The sequence below is a fragment of the Neofelis nebulosa genome, chromosome 16 (assembly GCF_028018385.1).
Source record: "Neofelis nebulosa isolate mNeoNeb1 chromosome 16, mNeoNeb1.pri, whole genome shotgun sequence".
NCBI lineage: Eukaryota > Metazoa > Chordata > Mammalia > Carnivora > Felidae > Neofelis > Neofelis nebulosa.
Window position 1 is genome coordinate 4625460 of NC_080797.1, and position 17932 is coordinate 4643391.

Sequence of the window (17932 nt, forward strand, 5' to 3'; positions counted from 1 at the left end):
CCCAGCTTAGCCTTTCCCAATCCGCCCCACATGGGGATAGTTGCTATCATCCCCAGGATCCTACAGCCCCTCATTCTGGCCTCTGTGACACTGTCCAGCTGTCCCACATGCCGGGATTATGTCCTTCCCATCTTTTTATCTCTTGTACACACTGGGTTTGTAGAGCAGATAATGATAGTCATAGCTAATGTTTACCGAACGTTTACTGAGCGTTTATTCACTTCACACCAGATGGTTCTAGGTGCTTAAGGTGTATTGATTCATTTACTCCTCCCAATGCCCTGAGATAGGTATTACCGATAACCCCACTTTATAGATGAGGAAATCAAGGCACAGGGGGCTAAGCGTCTTGCCTGTGGTCATCTGGATGGTGATTGGCACAACAGCATTCATATCTTGCTCTCTGAACCACTCCTTTATGCTTTCCCTCATGAATGCATGTATGTTGGGATATGACTTGAATAGTTGTGGGTGAGTTGAGTCGTTCATTTAACAAACTACAGATATTGACAGAGATCCTACTGGGTGCTTGGTGCTGTCCTAGGTACCGGGGATGTAGTATGGAACATGGCGGGAAGGGTACTGTCCTCATGGGGTTGACATTCTGGTTCCAGCGAGGTTAAAGTCAACAAAAATAGTCACAGGGGGGAGGGAACCCTATGGGCCAGCATTTATAGAAATTGAGCAGGCCTGCTACAACTTTCCAGGTCTGGGGATGAGGAAGGAATGGGTCCCACTGCAGGGTGCAACCATGAAAACACCGCAGATACACCAGGCTGAAGATAAAAGGGTCATAGCGGGAAACTTCACACAACCTACTGGGCACAGATCAGTCTGAACCATGAAAGGAAGGACGAAAGAGGGGAGCGCAAAGCAGAAAAGAGCGACAGGGGTCCGAGAGGCACGCTTCCATGCTGCACGGAGAGAATAGGATGGTTAAAGAAAAGCCTTAAAACACTGGCAGGGCAGAAAGAGGAGCCAGGGGTAATGAAGGGACCCTCACAAGTGCCCTGGAAATAGGCTGGTGGTGATTGTACAGGCTAGGGCTTTAAAAGGCTTTGTTCTTCTGTCGAAGAAGGAAAGCCATTGTGGTGCATGGGAAATAAAAAGCTTGTGTGTGTGCGTGTGTGTGTGTGTGTGTGTGTGTGTGTGTGAGAGAGAGAGAGAGAGCAAGAGAGAGAGAGAGAGAGGGAGAGAGATTGGAGGGGACGCTCTCTACCCCAAATACAGAACGATTGTCACTGTCAATTCTGTACCTTGTACTCACCCAAGCGGAAGTTTCTAGAACTACCCCCACAGGGACGTCTGTGATAAAGCCAGGCTAGGGAGGTCAGGATGTTGTGTGCCTGACTCACAGCACATGACTTTCTGTGAACACATACAACACTGCCAGATCAGCAGCAAGACGTTGAGCCCCTGCTTTGGGGTCCCAGAGCCCAGTGGGCAGGGGTCCAGGTAAGACAGTAGAGGCACAGTTGCCCCAAGGAAGCCCTTTGTGACCCCAAAGGCTGTGGGAGTTCTGTTACCTGGTTCAAGCAAAGACTGGAGAGCAACCGAAGGCTGCAGACAACAGCAGGCTGGGATCTTCTGTCTTTCTTGCCCTCTTCTGCTGTTGGAGGGCAATGTAATGAGGGGCCGCAGAGTGTGGGCTCTAGGGTCCTCCCCACGGTCAAATCCAGGCTCCTTCTCTATCTACAGGGTGGCTTTGGGCAAACCCTAACCTTTGCTTCTGCAAATACAAAATGGGCACAGTAGTATCTCTCTTGGGGTGTTCTAGGGGGACACCCCTAGCTGAAAAGGTATATAGAATATGGTAAGCAGTCAATATCATTGCCCTTGGGGTTGTGTGGCTCCAGAAGGTCTCACACTCTTTGGGAGATACCATTTCCCCTTGTTCCTTAGTTTCAAGGGCAACCACATTTTTTCTTTTCTTTTTCTTTTTTTTAATGTTTATTTCATTTTGAGAGGGAGAGAGACAGAGCATGAGCTGGGGAGGGGCAGCGAGAGAGGGAGACACAGAATATGAAGCAGTCTCCAGGCTCTGAGCTGTCATCACAGCTTTCTTTAACCAACGTGGAGCTCGAACCCACGAACTACCAGATCATGACCTGAGCAGAAGTCGGACGCTTAACCGACTGAGCCATCCAGGCGCCCTGCAACCAGATTCTTTCAGGACAAGATGAAGTCTAAGGAGAAACCTTGATGTGAAGTCCCAGACCCCTGAGTCTGTCCTGGGAAGTGGGGAAGTGGGGAAGTGGGTCTCCAAAGGTGGTGTCACCCTGGGCTAATGACTGTCAGGAGGAGTGCCTACAAACAAATGAGCCCGATCTGTCACCCCTTCTCCAGGAATCCCAGTAGCCCAGGTTGTAGGTTATCATGGGGGGGACACTGTAACCGTCCCTGCCCCCCAACTGCCGCCATGACACGGTATCTTCTGGACTCTGCTCAGCAAGGGCATTGGTCCTCTTTGTCGGATCAGTTTCTCCCTTAGCCCCAAGAGGAGGCAGGGGCAGGAGGGCTGATTTGCATAACATTTGGAAACAGAATTTTGGCAGCTTTTGTTAGGGGTTTTATGAAGGACACACATGCTAGAGAGGAAAAAACAAAAGGAAATATTTTGGGAATTCCCAGTTTGCTCTTGACCCCTGGGTGGAAGTTTCTCTTCTGCATCCCCATAGTCTTCACCCCACCTTATGCCTTCCTCCTAACTCTCCCTAGCTTCGTGGGTGCTTGGGGCTAATATGAACCTGAAAGAAGGTCCCAGAGGGTCCCCTGGCTCCCTCGGGTCCACCCTGGGAGACGATGTTTGTACAGCAGGTGAGCTCAGAGGCGGTGCTCAGGGTATGTCTGAATCTCTCCGCATTGTGAGCTCTTCGGGGACCTTGTTCTCACAATTGTTCCTTAGCTTCATGGGGCTCCCTAAAGACGTTCACTGGGGCCATAATGGGAGCCACCTCCCTGATTTGTTGCAAAGACGGAATGAGTATGTTCACCAAAGAAGGCTCAGGACAGTGCCTGGCACATATAAGCACTCAATGAATATTAGCTATTTTCTGTAGCACGCCTTTTGTTAAAAGTCAACTATTTTTTAAAAGACACATTCTTCCTACCTCATCTCCCACAGGTTCCTTTTGGTGGAAAAATCTCTCCTCCTCCTTCCCCTCATTTTTCTTAAGAATGCCCTAGTCTGGGGCGCCTGGGTGGCGCAGTCGGTTAAGCGTCCGACTTCAGCCGGGTCACGGTGAGTTCGAGCCCTGCGTCGGGCTCTGGGCTGATGGCTCAGAGCCTGTTTCCGATTCTGTGTCTCCCTCTCTCTCTGCCCCTCCCCCGTTCATGCTCTGTCTCTCTCTGTCCCAAAAATAAATAAAAAATGTTGAAAAAAAAAATTAAAAAAAAAAAAAAAGATTGCCCTAGTCATTCTGGATCTTATGCATTGCATTTCCTTATAAAATTTAGAGTTAACTGGTTAATTTCTTCCGGGAGATAGATAGATAGAGAGAGATGTAAAGAAAGAAAGAGGGAGGGAGAGAGGAGAATGTAGGGCAGGAGGGAGGGATTAAGGAAGAAATTTAAAAAGCTGTAGTAGTTTTCCATTTGGATTGTACTGAATCTATAAATCAATTTGGGAGGAATTGATACCTTTATTGCTATTGAGTCTTGTAATCAATGAACATGCTATATCTTTATTTTAGGCCTTTTTAATGGCTCACAATGAAAAAAAGTTCTTTCTTTTCTCTGTGGAAGTCTTGTACATGATTTGTTTTATTTGGCTCAGAACTTGATTTTTTAAATATTCGATTACGAACATACAATTACAAAATCAGTTTCTACCCATTTGGTCCTGGTATATACAAGCACAATTCACTTTTGTATTTTGATTAAAACAATTTTTGTCATAAAGAAACTTTGTTTGGGGGGGGGGCCCTGGGTGACTCAGTTGGTTAAGCCTCCACTTCAGCTCAGAACTCATGGTTCTTGAGTTCGAGCCCCATTGGAATCCTTGCTTCGGATCCTCTGTCTCCCTCTCTTTCTCTTTAAAAAATAAATAAACATCTAAAAAAAACCCAAAACCCTTTGTTTTGGATGAATTTCGATTTACAGAAAAGTTGCAAAGATAATACAGTTTCTGTATACGCCTCGCTGAGTTTCCCCCATTGTTAACATCTTACATAACCGTGACACAGCTATCAAAGCTAAGAGATCAACACCCATACATGACTAATAAATAAATTCCAGATTTTATTTGGATTTCACCAGTTTTTCCAAGAGCGTCCTATTTTTTGTTTCCAAGATACAATTGTGGCTACTTCATTGGATTTAGTGGGGGTTTTTGTATTTTTGTTTTTTTAAAGTAGGCTCCATGCTGGGTGTAGAGTCCAATGTGGGGCTTGAACTCATGACCCTGAGATTAAGACCTGAGCTGAGATCAAGAGTTGGACGCTTAACCCACTGAGCCACCAGGTGCCCCTCATTTAATGTGTTTTGGTTTTTGAAAACAGCTACCTGTGAAGCCCTCTTGTTAAATCTAATATTTATATATGGATTTCTCAGAAAATTTTACATTTATAACCAGCAAATAGTGACAATTTTGTTTCTTCTTTCCTAATCCTTATATTTTTTGTTTCCTATTCCTGTTGTATCATATTAGGTAGGACTCTGATTTCTAGAAATAACAGTGGTGGGTATCCATCCATGCTTCTTCAGTCCTGATCGTAAAGAAAAAGCTTTCAACATTTCACCATTAGGGTCTGAGGTTTTCGTAAGCCTTTCTGAAGACTCTTTATCAGATCATGGAAGTTCCCTTTAATTCCTAGTTTAAGAAGTGTTTTTAAAAATGGTGAATGAAGGGGCACCTGGGTGGCTTAGTGGGTTAGGCATCTAACTTCAGCTCAGGTTATGGTCTCCTGAGTTCGAGCCTTGTGTCGGGCTCTGTGCTGACAGCTCGGAGCCTGAAACCTGCTTTGGATTCTGTGTCTTCCTCTCTCTCTACCCCTCCCCTGCTCATGCTCTGTCTCTCTCTCTGTCTCTCTCTCAAAATAAATAAACATTTAAAAAAATTAAAAAAAAATAACCCATTAAATTTAACAAAAATAATGCACTTTTATGAAAAATAACTGTACTTTCCAAAATAAAAAAAAAATTAATGAGAAGAGTGGCATTGTTTTATAATTTTGCAAATCTCTTTAATTTCTGGCTTATTGAAGATACCTGATTCTCATGTCTGTTTCTAGCATTCAATCTGTTACAATAAGATTTTGGGTTCTTTGCTACAGTATGTGATGAAAATTTAGTTGGAAAAGGAAGAACATTTTAATAGCTTTTTGGATAATTATGGATATTCTTTTTTGACTACTCACTAAAACTTGACCATATTGGTAGTGTCCTTCTCTTTTCTTTTTTTTTTTTTTTTAAGTAGGCTTTACACCCTGCATGGAGCCACATATTATCATTTGTGGCCTCTTAAGTGATCTGCTTTCTTTCTTTTTTTTTTTTTTTTTAATGTTTGCTTATTTTTGAGAGAGAAAGTGCAAGCGGGGTAGGGGCACAGAGAAAGTGGGACAGAGGTTCTGAAGCGGCCTCTGCTCCGACAGCAGAGAGCCTAATGCGGAACTTGAACTCATGAACTGTGACACTGTGACCTGAGCCAAAGTCAAGATGCTTAACCGACTGAACCACCCAGGCACCCCAAGTGATCTATTTTCAAGACTTTGTCTGCTGAACACCCATAGTTTGTAAAATCCAGCCCCATTCACAAAGTAAAAATGGTGTTTGAGGGGCACCTGGGTGGTTCAGTCAGTTGAGTGTCTGACTCTTGATTTTGGCTCAGGTCGTGGTCTCATGGTTTGAGTTCGAGCCCCGCGTCCGGCTCTGTGCTGACAGTATGAAGCCTGTTTGGGATTCTCTCTCTCTCTCTTTCTCTCTCTCTCTGCCCTTCTCCTGCTTGCTCTCTCACTCTCTCTAAGAATAAATAAATATTTTTTAAAAGTCTCTAAAACATGGTGTTTGATGAAAAAGCGGCTGGTTCAACTCATAACTCAGTTGCACAAGAGCTTTTCCTCAAGACAACCGTCATGTTTCAGCTCACAGTAGAAGTCCTTTTGCTTTCTTTCCGTTTCATCACAGAATATTTAAAAAATGTATTCTAGGGTTGTGGTTTAGTAAAAGTAATAATTTGTACTGCTTCACCAAGGACCTGTTGAAGGAAAACCGAATTTCCTGTGTGTGTGTGTTTTTTAAGTAGGCTGCATGCCCAGTATGGAGCCCAACATGGGATTTGAACTCACCACCCTGAGATCCAGACCCGAGCTGAGATCAAGTGTCAGATGCTCTGCCCCTGGATTTTGTGTTTCCTGAGAGCACCTGGCAGAGAGAATTCAGTGGTGCTGGTAGAGCTGGGTACCACGGCCTTGATTTGGCCAAGGCACCAAGAGTCTACCACAGCTTTTGTGCCATCAGGACTAATGGCGACACGGCAAAAAGGGGGCATGCCGTGTCAGAATTGCAGTGAGAGTAGTTGTGACCTTGCAGACTTCGAGACTTGCAGAGGTAGGTCTGTGGACCACACTTCGAGAACAGATACACTATGACCTTGACTTAACTGGGCCTAGAAATACTTGACGAGTCGCAAGAAACCTTAAGCCTTCAAGATGACGATGACGAAGATGATGGTGACTTCCACCATTTATTGAGTGCCCAATGTGTTCTGTGTCTTGCCGAATCACGTATCGTGAACTCTCTCTTTCAATCACCGCCCTCTCCTTTTTAAAAAATGCACTGATGCTTTATTGGCGAGTGAGGGGAAAGGGAAGAGAGGCAGAGAGGAAGGAAGAACACTTACTGGATGGTGCCACTGAGCTGGCCAAGGCCGGTTATGGGGTCGTGAGGGATTTTTCTGGAGAGGCCATCTGGAGTCCGTCCAATGCAGATCAGTGGCCTTCTGTGCAGCTGTGCCGTGATTCAGGGATCCAGGCCACCTGCATCCTGGGAGGCTGCCCTCTCCGCCATCTTGGCTCCAGTTAGAGGACAGACTTTATTATTACTTTCATTTCACAGATGGGAAGACCGTATGGCTAGTGAGTCAGGGAGCTCTGAGCTCTAGCTCTCTGGCTCTCCTGAACAACCTGGGGGGGTTGAAGGTAGCAGGAGTGGTCATAGAACAAGTTGAGTATGGTGATCCAACCACCATAGAGGTCCCAGTGAATCCTATGTTTGTGGGGTGATGGGGTGGGACTCTGGAGCTGGGCTGTTCATCTTGCTGCGAGCAAGGGGATCATCCTTCATCCCGTCTCTGCCCAGCCATGGGATGCAGACTGCCCTGGGTAAGGGGGCATGGTCCTGGGTGAGGTGGCTTTCTTGGGTTAAGGTCAATTCCTGGTGGTAGTGGGGGAACCTAAGCAGAGAGCTGTCAGCTACCAGCTCTCTCAGTCGTGGTAGTGATGAATGCCTGGGTATGTGAAGGGGGATCTGAGAGGATCCTACTCTAGGGTCTGATGCTCAAGATAGTTGACTGCTTTAGTCTAGAGCCTGACTCCCAGTGAAAGGAGAGCTTCGCCTCTGGGGAATGAACATAGCCCGGATGATAGATCTGTGTGAGCTCTTATGAAACCCAGCAGTCTTCATTTTTTTTTTTAAACAAAGCTCTTCTAGTGATTCTGAGAAATTTACCGGGCATGGTGAGTCCCCAGCTCATGCCATATGCAATTCACCATGTCAGTTTTGCAATACTCAAGATGCATCCTGTTCACTGATATGGGTCCACTGACCATGAACCTAGATGTCACAGAGAGTATCAGATTTTTTTTTTTAATATTTATCTATATTTTAGAGAGAGAGAGAGGCAGTGTGTGAGCAGGGGAGTGGCAGAGAGAGACAGAGACAGAATCCGAAGCAGGCTCCAGGCTCTGAGCTGTCAGCACAGAGCCTGATGCGGGGCTTGAACCCACGAACCATGACCTGAGCCGAAGTCGGATTAACCGACTGAGTCCCCCAGGCGCCCTGTCAGATGGTTTTAAAAGCTTCCAAAAGCCCTCGATTTCTGTACTTATCCCACGGCAACCCATGGACAAAAACATTTCACAGGTGAGCACTGGTCTCCGGACCGCAGTGTGAGTAGAATCGCTCCAGATCTGTGCTTCTCAAATTTAATGTGCTCGAAAATCACCTGGAGGTCTTGTCAAGGGGCACATTTGGATTCGCTACGTCTGGGAGGGAAATTGTGCATTTCTAAGCCCCAAGGGATAGCGATGCTGCGGCACCACCTAGAATAGCAAGGCTTTAGACTACAGCCTGTTCTTTGTTGTCATGAACATCTACCTAAGTGTCTGAAGCTGGCAATCACGCTCCCATCCCCAGGCATCTTCTCCAGGCTAACTACGACGAGTTGCCTCAACTATCCTTCAGCCAGTCAGGTTCCCACATGCCAAGCTCTCCCACGCCGCACCCCCCAATTTCGGCTGGTCCCAGAGACGGTATCCACTCCCTGGCCCTCATCCTGTACCGTCTCTTCTCTCTTCGCCCCCTTTCCCCTCCTCTCTGCATTTGGAGCTGTTGCCTTCAGGATCTCCTAGGCTGGCTCCAGCCCCGGGGGGGATTTTCAGATTGCTCATGCTTCTGGGAAACTTTTTAGGCTAGAGGAAGGAAATCACTCCCGGGCTGGACAGAGCAGTATGCATCTGTCCGACCTGGACCAACGCCCTGGTGAGCTTCCTGCCCCCACTGCCCTCCTCCGAGGACTCCCGCCTACCCCCTCCGGAGTCACCCCAATTCAACACTTTGTTCTCTCTGCCGTCCCTTATCGCATCCTGGGGCCCTTGAGGGGCTGGAGGGTAGCGACAAAGCAGAAGAGGGGTCTTCCTCTGACCAGGCCAAGACGAAGCAGCCTTTGTGACTGAGTTGACAGTTTTGTGACACTCCTCCTACCACCCCGTGGTCTCCTGCTCAATCTCTTGGGACTGCCCAGAGCCAACTGCACTCCCGAAAAGCCAGCCTTGACTAGGGCTTTGTTTCAGAAGAAGGAACGGAATGTGTTTGCTGAGAAGGAACGGAATGGGGCCCGTCTCACACCTGACCATCTCAGCAAGGATTCATCCATCAAATTAGCAAAGTTTGCCCTGTCCCAGGGGCATTAAACTCACAGGTAGATAACCGTAAGAAATTACAAGCTTCACAGAGAAATGAAGACTCAGAAATTAGAAATTCCTTTTCATTTACCCTGACCATGGGCCTGTCAGACACATCCATATGTTTTCACAAGGCTAGGATCAGTACAGATATATTGTCTTTTGTTTATTTTTTTCTTTTTTTTTTAAGCAGAGAGAGAGAACTTTCTTTTTTAATTTTTATTTATTTTTGAGAGAGAGACAGACAGGCAGAGCATGAGCAGGGGGAGGGGCAGAGAGAGAGGGAGACACAGAATCCGAAGCAGGTTCCAGGCTCTGAGCTGCCAGCACAGAACCCGATGTGGGGCTCAAACCCACGAACCGTGAGATCATGACTTGAGCCAAAGTTCATCGTCCAACTGACTGAGCCACCCAGGACCCCTTGATTAATTTCTTTTAGCAAATACATTAATATATGCATCTCGATGTAGCCATATGTTGTTTGTGCTTTTGTTTTTTTATCATATATATAACCCTCCCAAGTAACCCTAGACCAGCACCTGGGTTGCAAGCTCGAACCCCACGACTGACTGGCTGTGTGACCTCAGGCCAGTTCTTAACCTCTCTGAGCCACAGCTGTAAAATGAAAATAAAGTAAGAGGCTGTGGAAGAGGCGTCTTGTCAGAAATGAGGCGAGGCACGTAAAACTCTTTTATTTATTTATTTTTTTTAAATCTTTTTTCAACGTTTTTTATTTATTTTTGGGACAGAGAGAGACAGAGCATGAACGGGGGAGGGGCAGAGAGAGAGGGAGACACAGAATCGGAAACAGGCTCCAGGCTCCGAGCCGTCAGCCCAGAGCCCGACGCGGGGCTCGAACTCACGGATCGCGAGATCGTGACCTGGCTGAAGTCGGACGCTTAACCGACTGCGCCACCCAGGCGCCCCCGTAAAACTCTTTTAAAAACCGTCTGGCAATTAAAAGAGCTCAGTTAATGTTAGCGGCTCTTATTCTAATTTATTCCCATGAATGCCGGCCGTTCTCTGTTACCGAGCATTTTAGGTTATTTGGAATGATTTTCTTATAAAAGTGCTGTTATGGGCAGTCATCCTTTCTGGCAACGTGTGCGGACTGCTTCATCCACCCCAGAACACCCTGAGACGGTGAAGAGCTGGAGGGCCCCTGATTTGCGTGGTGGAGAGAAACCCGCGCTGGCAGGGCCCCGAGAAGATGTGCTGTGCATTCGTGGCGGGCCCGGAGACAGCGCGTGAGGCAGGTGAGAATCAGGAGACTCTCAGCGGAGCAGCTGACATTTCAGATACATTTGGACCGTCTCCCAGAGGAAGGCACTTCGCACACTTGTTCTCTGTTTCACGACCGCATTCCCGGGGCTCAGAAAGGCTCCTGGCTTGTCCCACAGCCTCTGTCAATTCCCCGCTGAATGCACGATGGTGGCCCCGCCTGCCTGCCTGTGGTGGGTTCAGATCCTGATCTGGGTCCAGATGTTTTTTCTGGCCCCACCCAGACCTCTCCTTCCTGACTCATGGGACAGGAAGCTCCCTGGGGGCTGCGGGGCAGAGCCTCTGAGTCTTTCTCCCCTGTCGGCAGTGAGAGGCCCTACATGGAATTCAGGTCACTGGCGGGGGTGGGGGAAGAAAGGACATTCTGTGATGAGAAGCTAGACTCTTCCCAGGAGTGTGTGGAGGGGGGAGAGATGTCTGCTGGGTCCGCCTGCCAGCTGGTCCGACAGCGAGTGAGGGAAGATCTGGATATATCCTCTAACTCGGAGGCTGAGGTTAGCAGCAGTGACTCTTTCGTGGAAGGAAATGAGCAGGGACAAGCAAAGCGAGGAAGGGAAGGGAAATGTTCACTGGCGTTCCTACATGGCCCACTTTGTGCCGGGTTCACAGCCGTGGTGCAGACACACCCATACAGCGGCCCTGTGGGAAGGTGCCATCAGCCCAATTCCAAAAGTGGGGAGCAGACTCAACAGAGCCCACAGGCACGTGCTGGTGAGCCCTCATCCTGGACGGTGGTGTTCTTCTCCAAGCTTCTTCCTCGGGGAGCAGGAACCTCTCCTAATAGGAGGATTAAGGCACACCCCTCCTCGCTCTCTCGGTTCGTGGGGTTCGGGCAGGGCTGACCCCCATGACTGCCACCTGACCAGGCTAAGCTCCCACCCTCCTCCAGTCACCTCCTGACAGGGCCCTGGACCATCAGAGCCAGCCACAGCCAGCCCTGGGTCATTCTCAAAGAAAGAGAATTTCTTTGCTTTCGGCTGCCAGTGTAAGATTCAAAGATACAGGATCTAAGTGTGGCTGTTTTGGAGTCACAAAGGGGCAGCCTTCTTGGGAATAAAGTTAATTGAGAGGAACGCAGAAATGAGAGATGGAAAGAAAGAGGAAAATAAGAAATCATCTGAAAACCGAGCCCCCACCACATATCGGTGTATCCAGGCAGCTTGAAGATTGACTACCCCCAGAATTTTCATTTAGGTGAGCCGATAAATCTTTGTTTTTGCTGGACACCCGAAGCTGACTTCCCGTCAGAGGGGAATGAATTCTCACGACCAGGGCAGAGCACTGGAATTAGGACTGGGCCGGGAGGGTCCGCGTTCCTTCTTGTTCTTGGTGCCTCACTCTGCAGGATGTAAACCCTTGTCTCTGAAAAGACCTCTCAATTTGCTGCCTTGTATAGGCCGACCTCGTCCTGCTAGGTGGGAGGCTGGTGGGGAGGGAGGTCTGGCCCTACAAACCCTGATACCTGCACGTACAGAATTGCAGATTGCTTTTTACCTGAATTTCATTGGTTCCACTTCACGCTGGTGAACGTTTAACAAGCGAACAAACAAAAAAGCTCTGTTCCGTTTCTGTGGTGTAAATATTTCCACCGGGGCCAATGCCAGGCTGCCAACCTGACATCAGTGAATGTGGGCGCAGGAATAAGTGTAAGGAGCACCCCATTAAATAGTATTCCCACTATGGAGTTGTAATAGTTGTGAATAACCGTAAGATGATATGAAGTAGGGACACTCGGGTGGCTCAGCCAGTTATGCATCCGACTTCAGCTCAGGTCATGATCTCCCGGTTCGTGAGTTCAAGCCCCGCATCGGGCTCTACGCTGACCGTGTGGAGCCTGCTTGGGAATTCTCTCTCTCCCTCTCTCTCTCTGCCCATCCCCCGCTTCCAGTCTCTCTCTCATTCTCTCTCTCTCTCCCCAAATAAACATTAAATTGCCTTTGCTTTTCATATATTCTATCCCCTTATAAGTTTATATAATTTAATTTTTAAAGTTAAAGATTTTTTAATGTTTATTTACTGTTGAGAGAGACAGAATGTGAGCGGGAGAGGGGCAGAGAGGGAGACACAGAATCCCAAGCAGGCTCCAGGCTCTGAGCTGTCAGCAGAGCCCCACGCAGGGCTCGAACTCCTGGACAGAGAGATCATAACCTGAGTGGCAGTTAGATCCTCAATCTACTGAGCCACTCACTCACCCCTTGTTCTGGTTTAAATTTTTTAAAAAGGCCGGTGGGTGGAGGGGGGTGGGGGTGGGGCTGAGAACCTGGAAGCAATCCTGAAAGCTTGATTTTGGTGAGGGTCTGTACCAGGTTGAAGTGAAACTGAATGTGTAATTAAGTATCTGGATGGAATTTATGATCCAAAGATGTCTGTGGGCAAAGCCAGGAAGCACTCTGTAAAAGGAGATTGCCAAGTGCAGGAAGCCCCTCCAGAGAGTCCTGGGGATAGGGCAGGGAGGACACTGAGGAAGGGGGCCTAAGCAGCCCCTCCTGTTGCAATTTTTGGAACACCTCGGACTTTTCACCTTTGTTCCTTGCAGCTTGTGAATTACACCACCACCGCCTTCTGGAACACACCCTTCTACTTTGCACTGAAATAGCAATAATGTTGCATCTACTAGCTGAATAGCCAGTTCTGCAGTAAACAGTTTAACTGTGTCAGGGCCGATCATCATTCTTTGAAAACAACTCCTTGTAACCTTGTGGTTTTTGCCTTTATGAGCCTATTGATTCTGCTAGGCTGGCGTGTCTCCCGGATTTCAATCCTAAAACCTCAAATAAATGCTCCGGTTCCTTTGCAGCCTCTTCTTGGTCCGCAACTCTTCCTGGGCGTGGTCTGCTGGTTCTGCTCCGGAAGAGCATCTGGGAGCCCTGAAATAGGTGTGCGGGGGCCATAGGTGAACTAGGTCTTGTGTTGGGCAGCAGTCCAGCAGGAAGTAGAGGACACGTCCACATTAGCATGATGTGAGGTTTTCTGGAGATGCGCTTCACAGAGGTGCGGTTAGGTACCCAGATACAGTAGGGGTGCAGCTGGACTCCAGGCCCGATAACCTCCGGGTTCCGGGACCCTGGGTGTGAATGTGCAGGCACTGGGGGCTTGAGGACCAGTCACCGGAGATGGGGACAGAGGGGGCTGGGGAGAGTGGCACGTCTGCTCAGAAATGGGACCTTTCCCTGGGGATGTGCAGGGAGGGACCCAGGGAACAAACACTCTTGACCTCACTCTCCTTGCTTCTGCGTTTCTATCTCAACGTGGCATTGGCTGGACCTGCTCATAAGCCACAGGGTAAGGAAGCTGGCCATTTTCAGCCTCTCCAGGAGACTGCAGAAAGGTGGAGGGGTCTGAATGTCAAATGGCACCGGTCTTGACCTTGGGTATCTCGCCGAGTCGTGGACACCCTGATCCTCTGTTTTGGGGCTAGGAAAAGGGCCAAGGAACATGGCTTTTGGAACCACCCTGGGCCACCTTTATCCCAAAGGCATTCAGGATCTGGTCACCTCCCCTGCTAGGGGCAGCAGGCTGTTTCTGAAGGTGCACTGCCCTCCACCCTGGGGCCAATCCTGCTTTTCCAGCCTGGCAAAGCTTCCTGGCATGAGGAGAAGGGGTCTGGGGGGCAGACCCCTGGAAATGGTCCCAGCCTCTGTTGCCAGAGACATCGCCAGGAACCACTGGTTGGTGCTCGCCCTGCATGTCGAGATTCTACAGGGGCCTCTTCCACGGACACTCAGATGAGGGAGCCCTTTCCCGGGGGGACAAGGGCCCCGGGCATCCTCAGGGATTGTAAGACCTTCTCGCTAATCTGAATTTTCTCATCTGCAAAACTGGAGGGCCTGGACCAGATGATCCTGGTTCCGAAGGATACCTCCAGCTCTCCGAATGTCTAATGTCTAGGAGTGGAGTCTCAAGGTCATTCCCATGATGACAAGTGTGTCCTTCTACAGCCAGGAGGTGGCAGCAAAGCCCTGTAGGCTAGGGGGAGGTTCTGCTCTCCAAAGCACTGTTTGGTGGTTGGGCCTCTAGACTGAACAATAGTAATCAATGATAATGGCAACAATGTCATTATCGTTGCCACCACAATTGTGAGCAAATAGCAGCATTGCCTCCTGAGGTTCACTCTGTACTGTGCAGGTGAGGAAACTCCTTGCACAGTATCACATAGGAATTTTCCGACAACCCCATCCTGTCCGTGGCTATAGTGCCAAGACTTCCAGCCCCATATTGAGGCTCAGGGACATTACCTGACCTGCCCAAGGACTTCTAAAAAGCAGGACACGCCAAGACAGGAACGCACACTTTGGTCCTATGCACTCCATCTACGTCACTGCTCGGGAGACCCGAGGCGAGGAACTTTCTGCCACCCTCTTGGTTTTTCCAGAGAGTTAGAGGGGTCAGAGGGGCTGAACCAAAGAGCCTGAGTGAGGCTCTCCCTGGAATTTGATAAGGAGATGCCGGGAAATAAAACTCAACACAGGAGCCTCTTTTTTCTTATTCCAGTCCTTAGAAAAACTTTCTTAAAAAAATTTTTTTTATTCTCATCAGGACATACTTGGTGTCTAGGTATGGAAGATTCTCATTCATTCATGCATCCCTTCATTCAAGGACCAGGATTCTGATGTAGTGTAAGACATTGGAATGCACTGGGAAGGGTATAGGAGTGTTCTTTCTTTCTAACTCAGAAATCTGGGGGCCCAGAGCTTGGATGTGGGGACCTGAGTAAGTGCAGACGTGTGGGGGTGGCTCATCGTTGGGGGGAGCCTCGAGTAAACTGGGGAATGTTGGAGCCCATGGGGATTCTGTTGTGTTTTTTTGTTTTTTTTTAATGTTTATTTTTGACAGAGAGAGACAGAGCCTGAGCGGGGGAGGGGCAGAGAGAGAGGGAGGCACAGAATTGGAAGCAGGCTCCAGGCTCTGAGCTATCAGCACAGAGCCTGACGTGGGGCTCGAATTCACAGACCTCGAGATCATGACCTGAGCCGAAGTCGGACGCTCAACCGACTGAGCTACCCAGGGGCCCCTATTGGGATGTCAGAAGGGAATGGAATTCTAGAGGAATTTTTTTGATGACCCTCCTCCCCCACGCCTGCACAGTGTAATTAAGTCCTCAAACCAGCGGAAGCCCCTTAGAGACACAGCCCAACCCCAGACTGTTGTCCATCTGGTCCCAAGTCTTACACTCCACCCATGTCGTGAGGCTTACCCCTCCCCACTGTGATGACGGGTCCCTGGAATGCTAACCGTGTGCCAGGCTCTAGATCAAGGGTGCTTCTTCATTATCTTATTTACTTCTCAAAGTAACCCTATAAAGTGCATTGTTACACCCCCATTTTACACGCCAGGTGGCTGAGGCTTAAAGTCGTAAAGTGACTTGCCCCAAATCACCAAGCTAGTTAGCGACGGGGCAGGTCTGGGACCCACGCGGGTCAGCACCCTGGGGTGGCTCTTACCACCGCATCACGTGCCTACGCGGAGGCAAAACCCACCCTGTGAGACTGTGTGCTGTGCGGTGAGTCTGATCTCATCTTCTCAACACGGGACAAGCCGTAGCCTGTCTGCAACCATTCTAGAAAATGAGGGCATCAATATTGGCCTGATCTGGCTGGCTTGTTTCGTGGCTTGAATGGAAAGGAAAACAAAAATGCACATGTGAACGCTGGAGATGAACAGACTCGTTCTGTGTGTTTGCATTGCTATCATTCCTCTTATTGGGAGGGCTGGACTGGGGCTGCTTTCTGGGGGCCTTGAGAAGGACCTCAGTTTCCTTGTCTGCAGAATTGAGGAGGTTGGGCCCTTACTTCGTTATATGCACAGCAGACTCTTAAACCACCCCGAGCAAGCAGAATGGATGAACGCACACATAATGAACACACAGAGCTGGAGAGACGAGGAGTCAGGAGATTTTATTCCTCACAACATTGTGCCTCCCGCCACCGCCCATCTCCCGAGGCGTCCCATGGCAATGGGCGTCCCGAAGGCCTCATTCTTCCATCTTCTGTGGGAAAAAAACAATCAGGGAACGAGTCAAACCAAAGGCAAGGTGGACTGTTGCCTTCACGTGGCACAGCCGGAAAGGCACGAAAAATATTACGGAGTGGCACGGTTTCCCCCTTGCACGTCATAAAAACAAAGCCGGGAGCCCCTGAAGATGGATGAGCCCCCCCCCCACCCCGAGAAAGTAGGGGCTTCCTGGGCAGTGCCTCTTACCACAAAGAGGGACCGGGATGATTAGGTGTCTGGCCCCCTTGTCCCCCTCTGCCCCATGAGCCTGGAGCCACCGGGGGCCTGGCCAAGGCGTGGCATCTGGGAGTTCAGGGCCAGCAGCGGGGAAGAGGCTGCAGCCTACGTCCTCCACACTCTCCCTGGGGTGCTCCCCTGGTCCTGGTCTCGGGACGTCTGCTCTCACCTGGCTCCCCACATCTCGGCTCTTGGCCCGGAGCTTGTTGACCTGGGACTCTGCGATGTCGGCCCTCTCCTCCGCCTCCTCCAGCTCGTGCTGGACCCTCCGGCACTTGGACATCTGTGTGTTGGCCTGCTCCTCCTGTGGAAGAGAGAGGGGCTAGAGGCTGAGGAAGCCCTTCACTCTGGCTCTGAGGCTCCGAGTCCCTGCGGGGCCTTGGGGGACACTCCCAGCCCCTGACGGCCGATGCTGTCTGATCACCTCGAGGGTACTGCTGTCCTAGGACCCCCGCCTGTCCCCTCACGTCTTCCCGAGGCACCTGGAAGGTCAGAGGCCAGTAGCCCAACCCGTCCCCCCACCCCTGCCCTGGCCTCCTCCAGCCCTTGTCTGCCTGTGGCCTGGCCACTGTGCACGTCTGTCAAGGGCGATCTGAGGGTTCTTGAAGAAGGTGGCCTCCTGGGAAGTCCTGCTGTGACCGTGCTAATCCAACGGGTACAAACCCCTCCCCCATTTAATCAGTTCAGATCTGCTTCCTTGCGGTCAGGATGGAACCGCCAGCCCCTTGGGCACGGAGGAAAACAGGGCAAGGAGAGAAACCATATATGCTCAGTCATTTATCGACAGCAGGGTCTCCCCAATTTTGTTCCTCAGGACACCAGTCCGGTGGGCTGCTCTGGATATAAAAAAGGTTCTGGGGTACTGGGTGGCTCAGGTCAGGATCTTGCAGTTCATGGGTTCAAGCCCCGTGTCGGGCTCTGTGCTGACAGCTCAGAGCCTGGAGCCTGCTTCAGATTGTGTGCCCCCCCTCCCCACCACCTCTGTGCCTCCCCAGCTCATGCTCTGTCTCTTTCTCTCAAGAATAAATGAACATTAAAAAAAAAAAAAAGGTTCTGAGTTCCACTAAGGGTAGCCACACTACGTTCTAGAACATTCTGTCCACTTTGAAGGGTGCATTTCATGTCACCTAAAAAATCTGAGAAATCCTTGAAAGCAGCCAGTTCAACTCTGTTTAACCTAGAGTTTCCAAAACTATTTCTTTTCTGTAAAATAAAAAGTACTCCCCCTTGCCCTCCTCCTGCCCCCCGCCCTGAAGGTTCCTGCTAGTAGTAACTTCCCTTAGGTCTATCTGATCAGGGTGGTG

The 17932-nt window shown here is 49.5% G+C and overlaps 1 protein-coding gene across 1 annotated transcript in view; it reads right to left on the reverse strand.

Moving 5' to 3' along the window:
• Window positions 1-16275: 16275 nt before the first annotated feature.
• Window positions 16276-17932, reverse strand: part of MYH13 (myosin heavy chain 13) — a 53482-nt gene continuing 51825 nt past the window's right edge. Inside the window, exons 38-39 of the mRNA XM_058705688.1 lie at window positions 16798-16932; window positions 16276-16386 (exon numbers count right to left, since the gene is read on the reverse strand). Coding sequence (XP_058561671.1) covers window positions 16372-16386; window positions 16798-16932 — 150 coding nt within the window. The 3' untranslated portion in view covers window positions 16276-16371. The remainder of the gene's footprint in view (window positions 16387-16797; window positions 16933-17932) is intronic.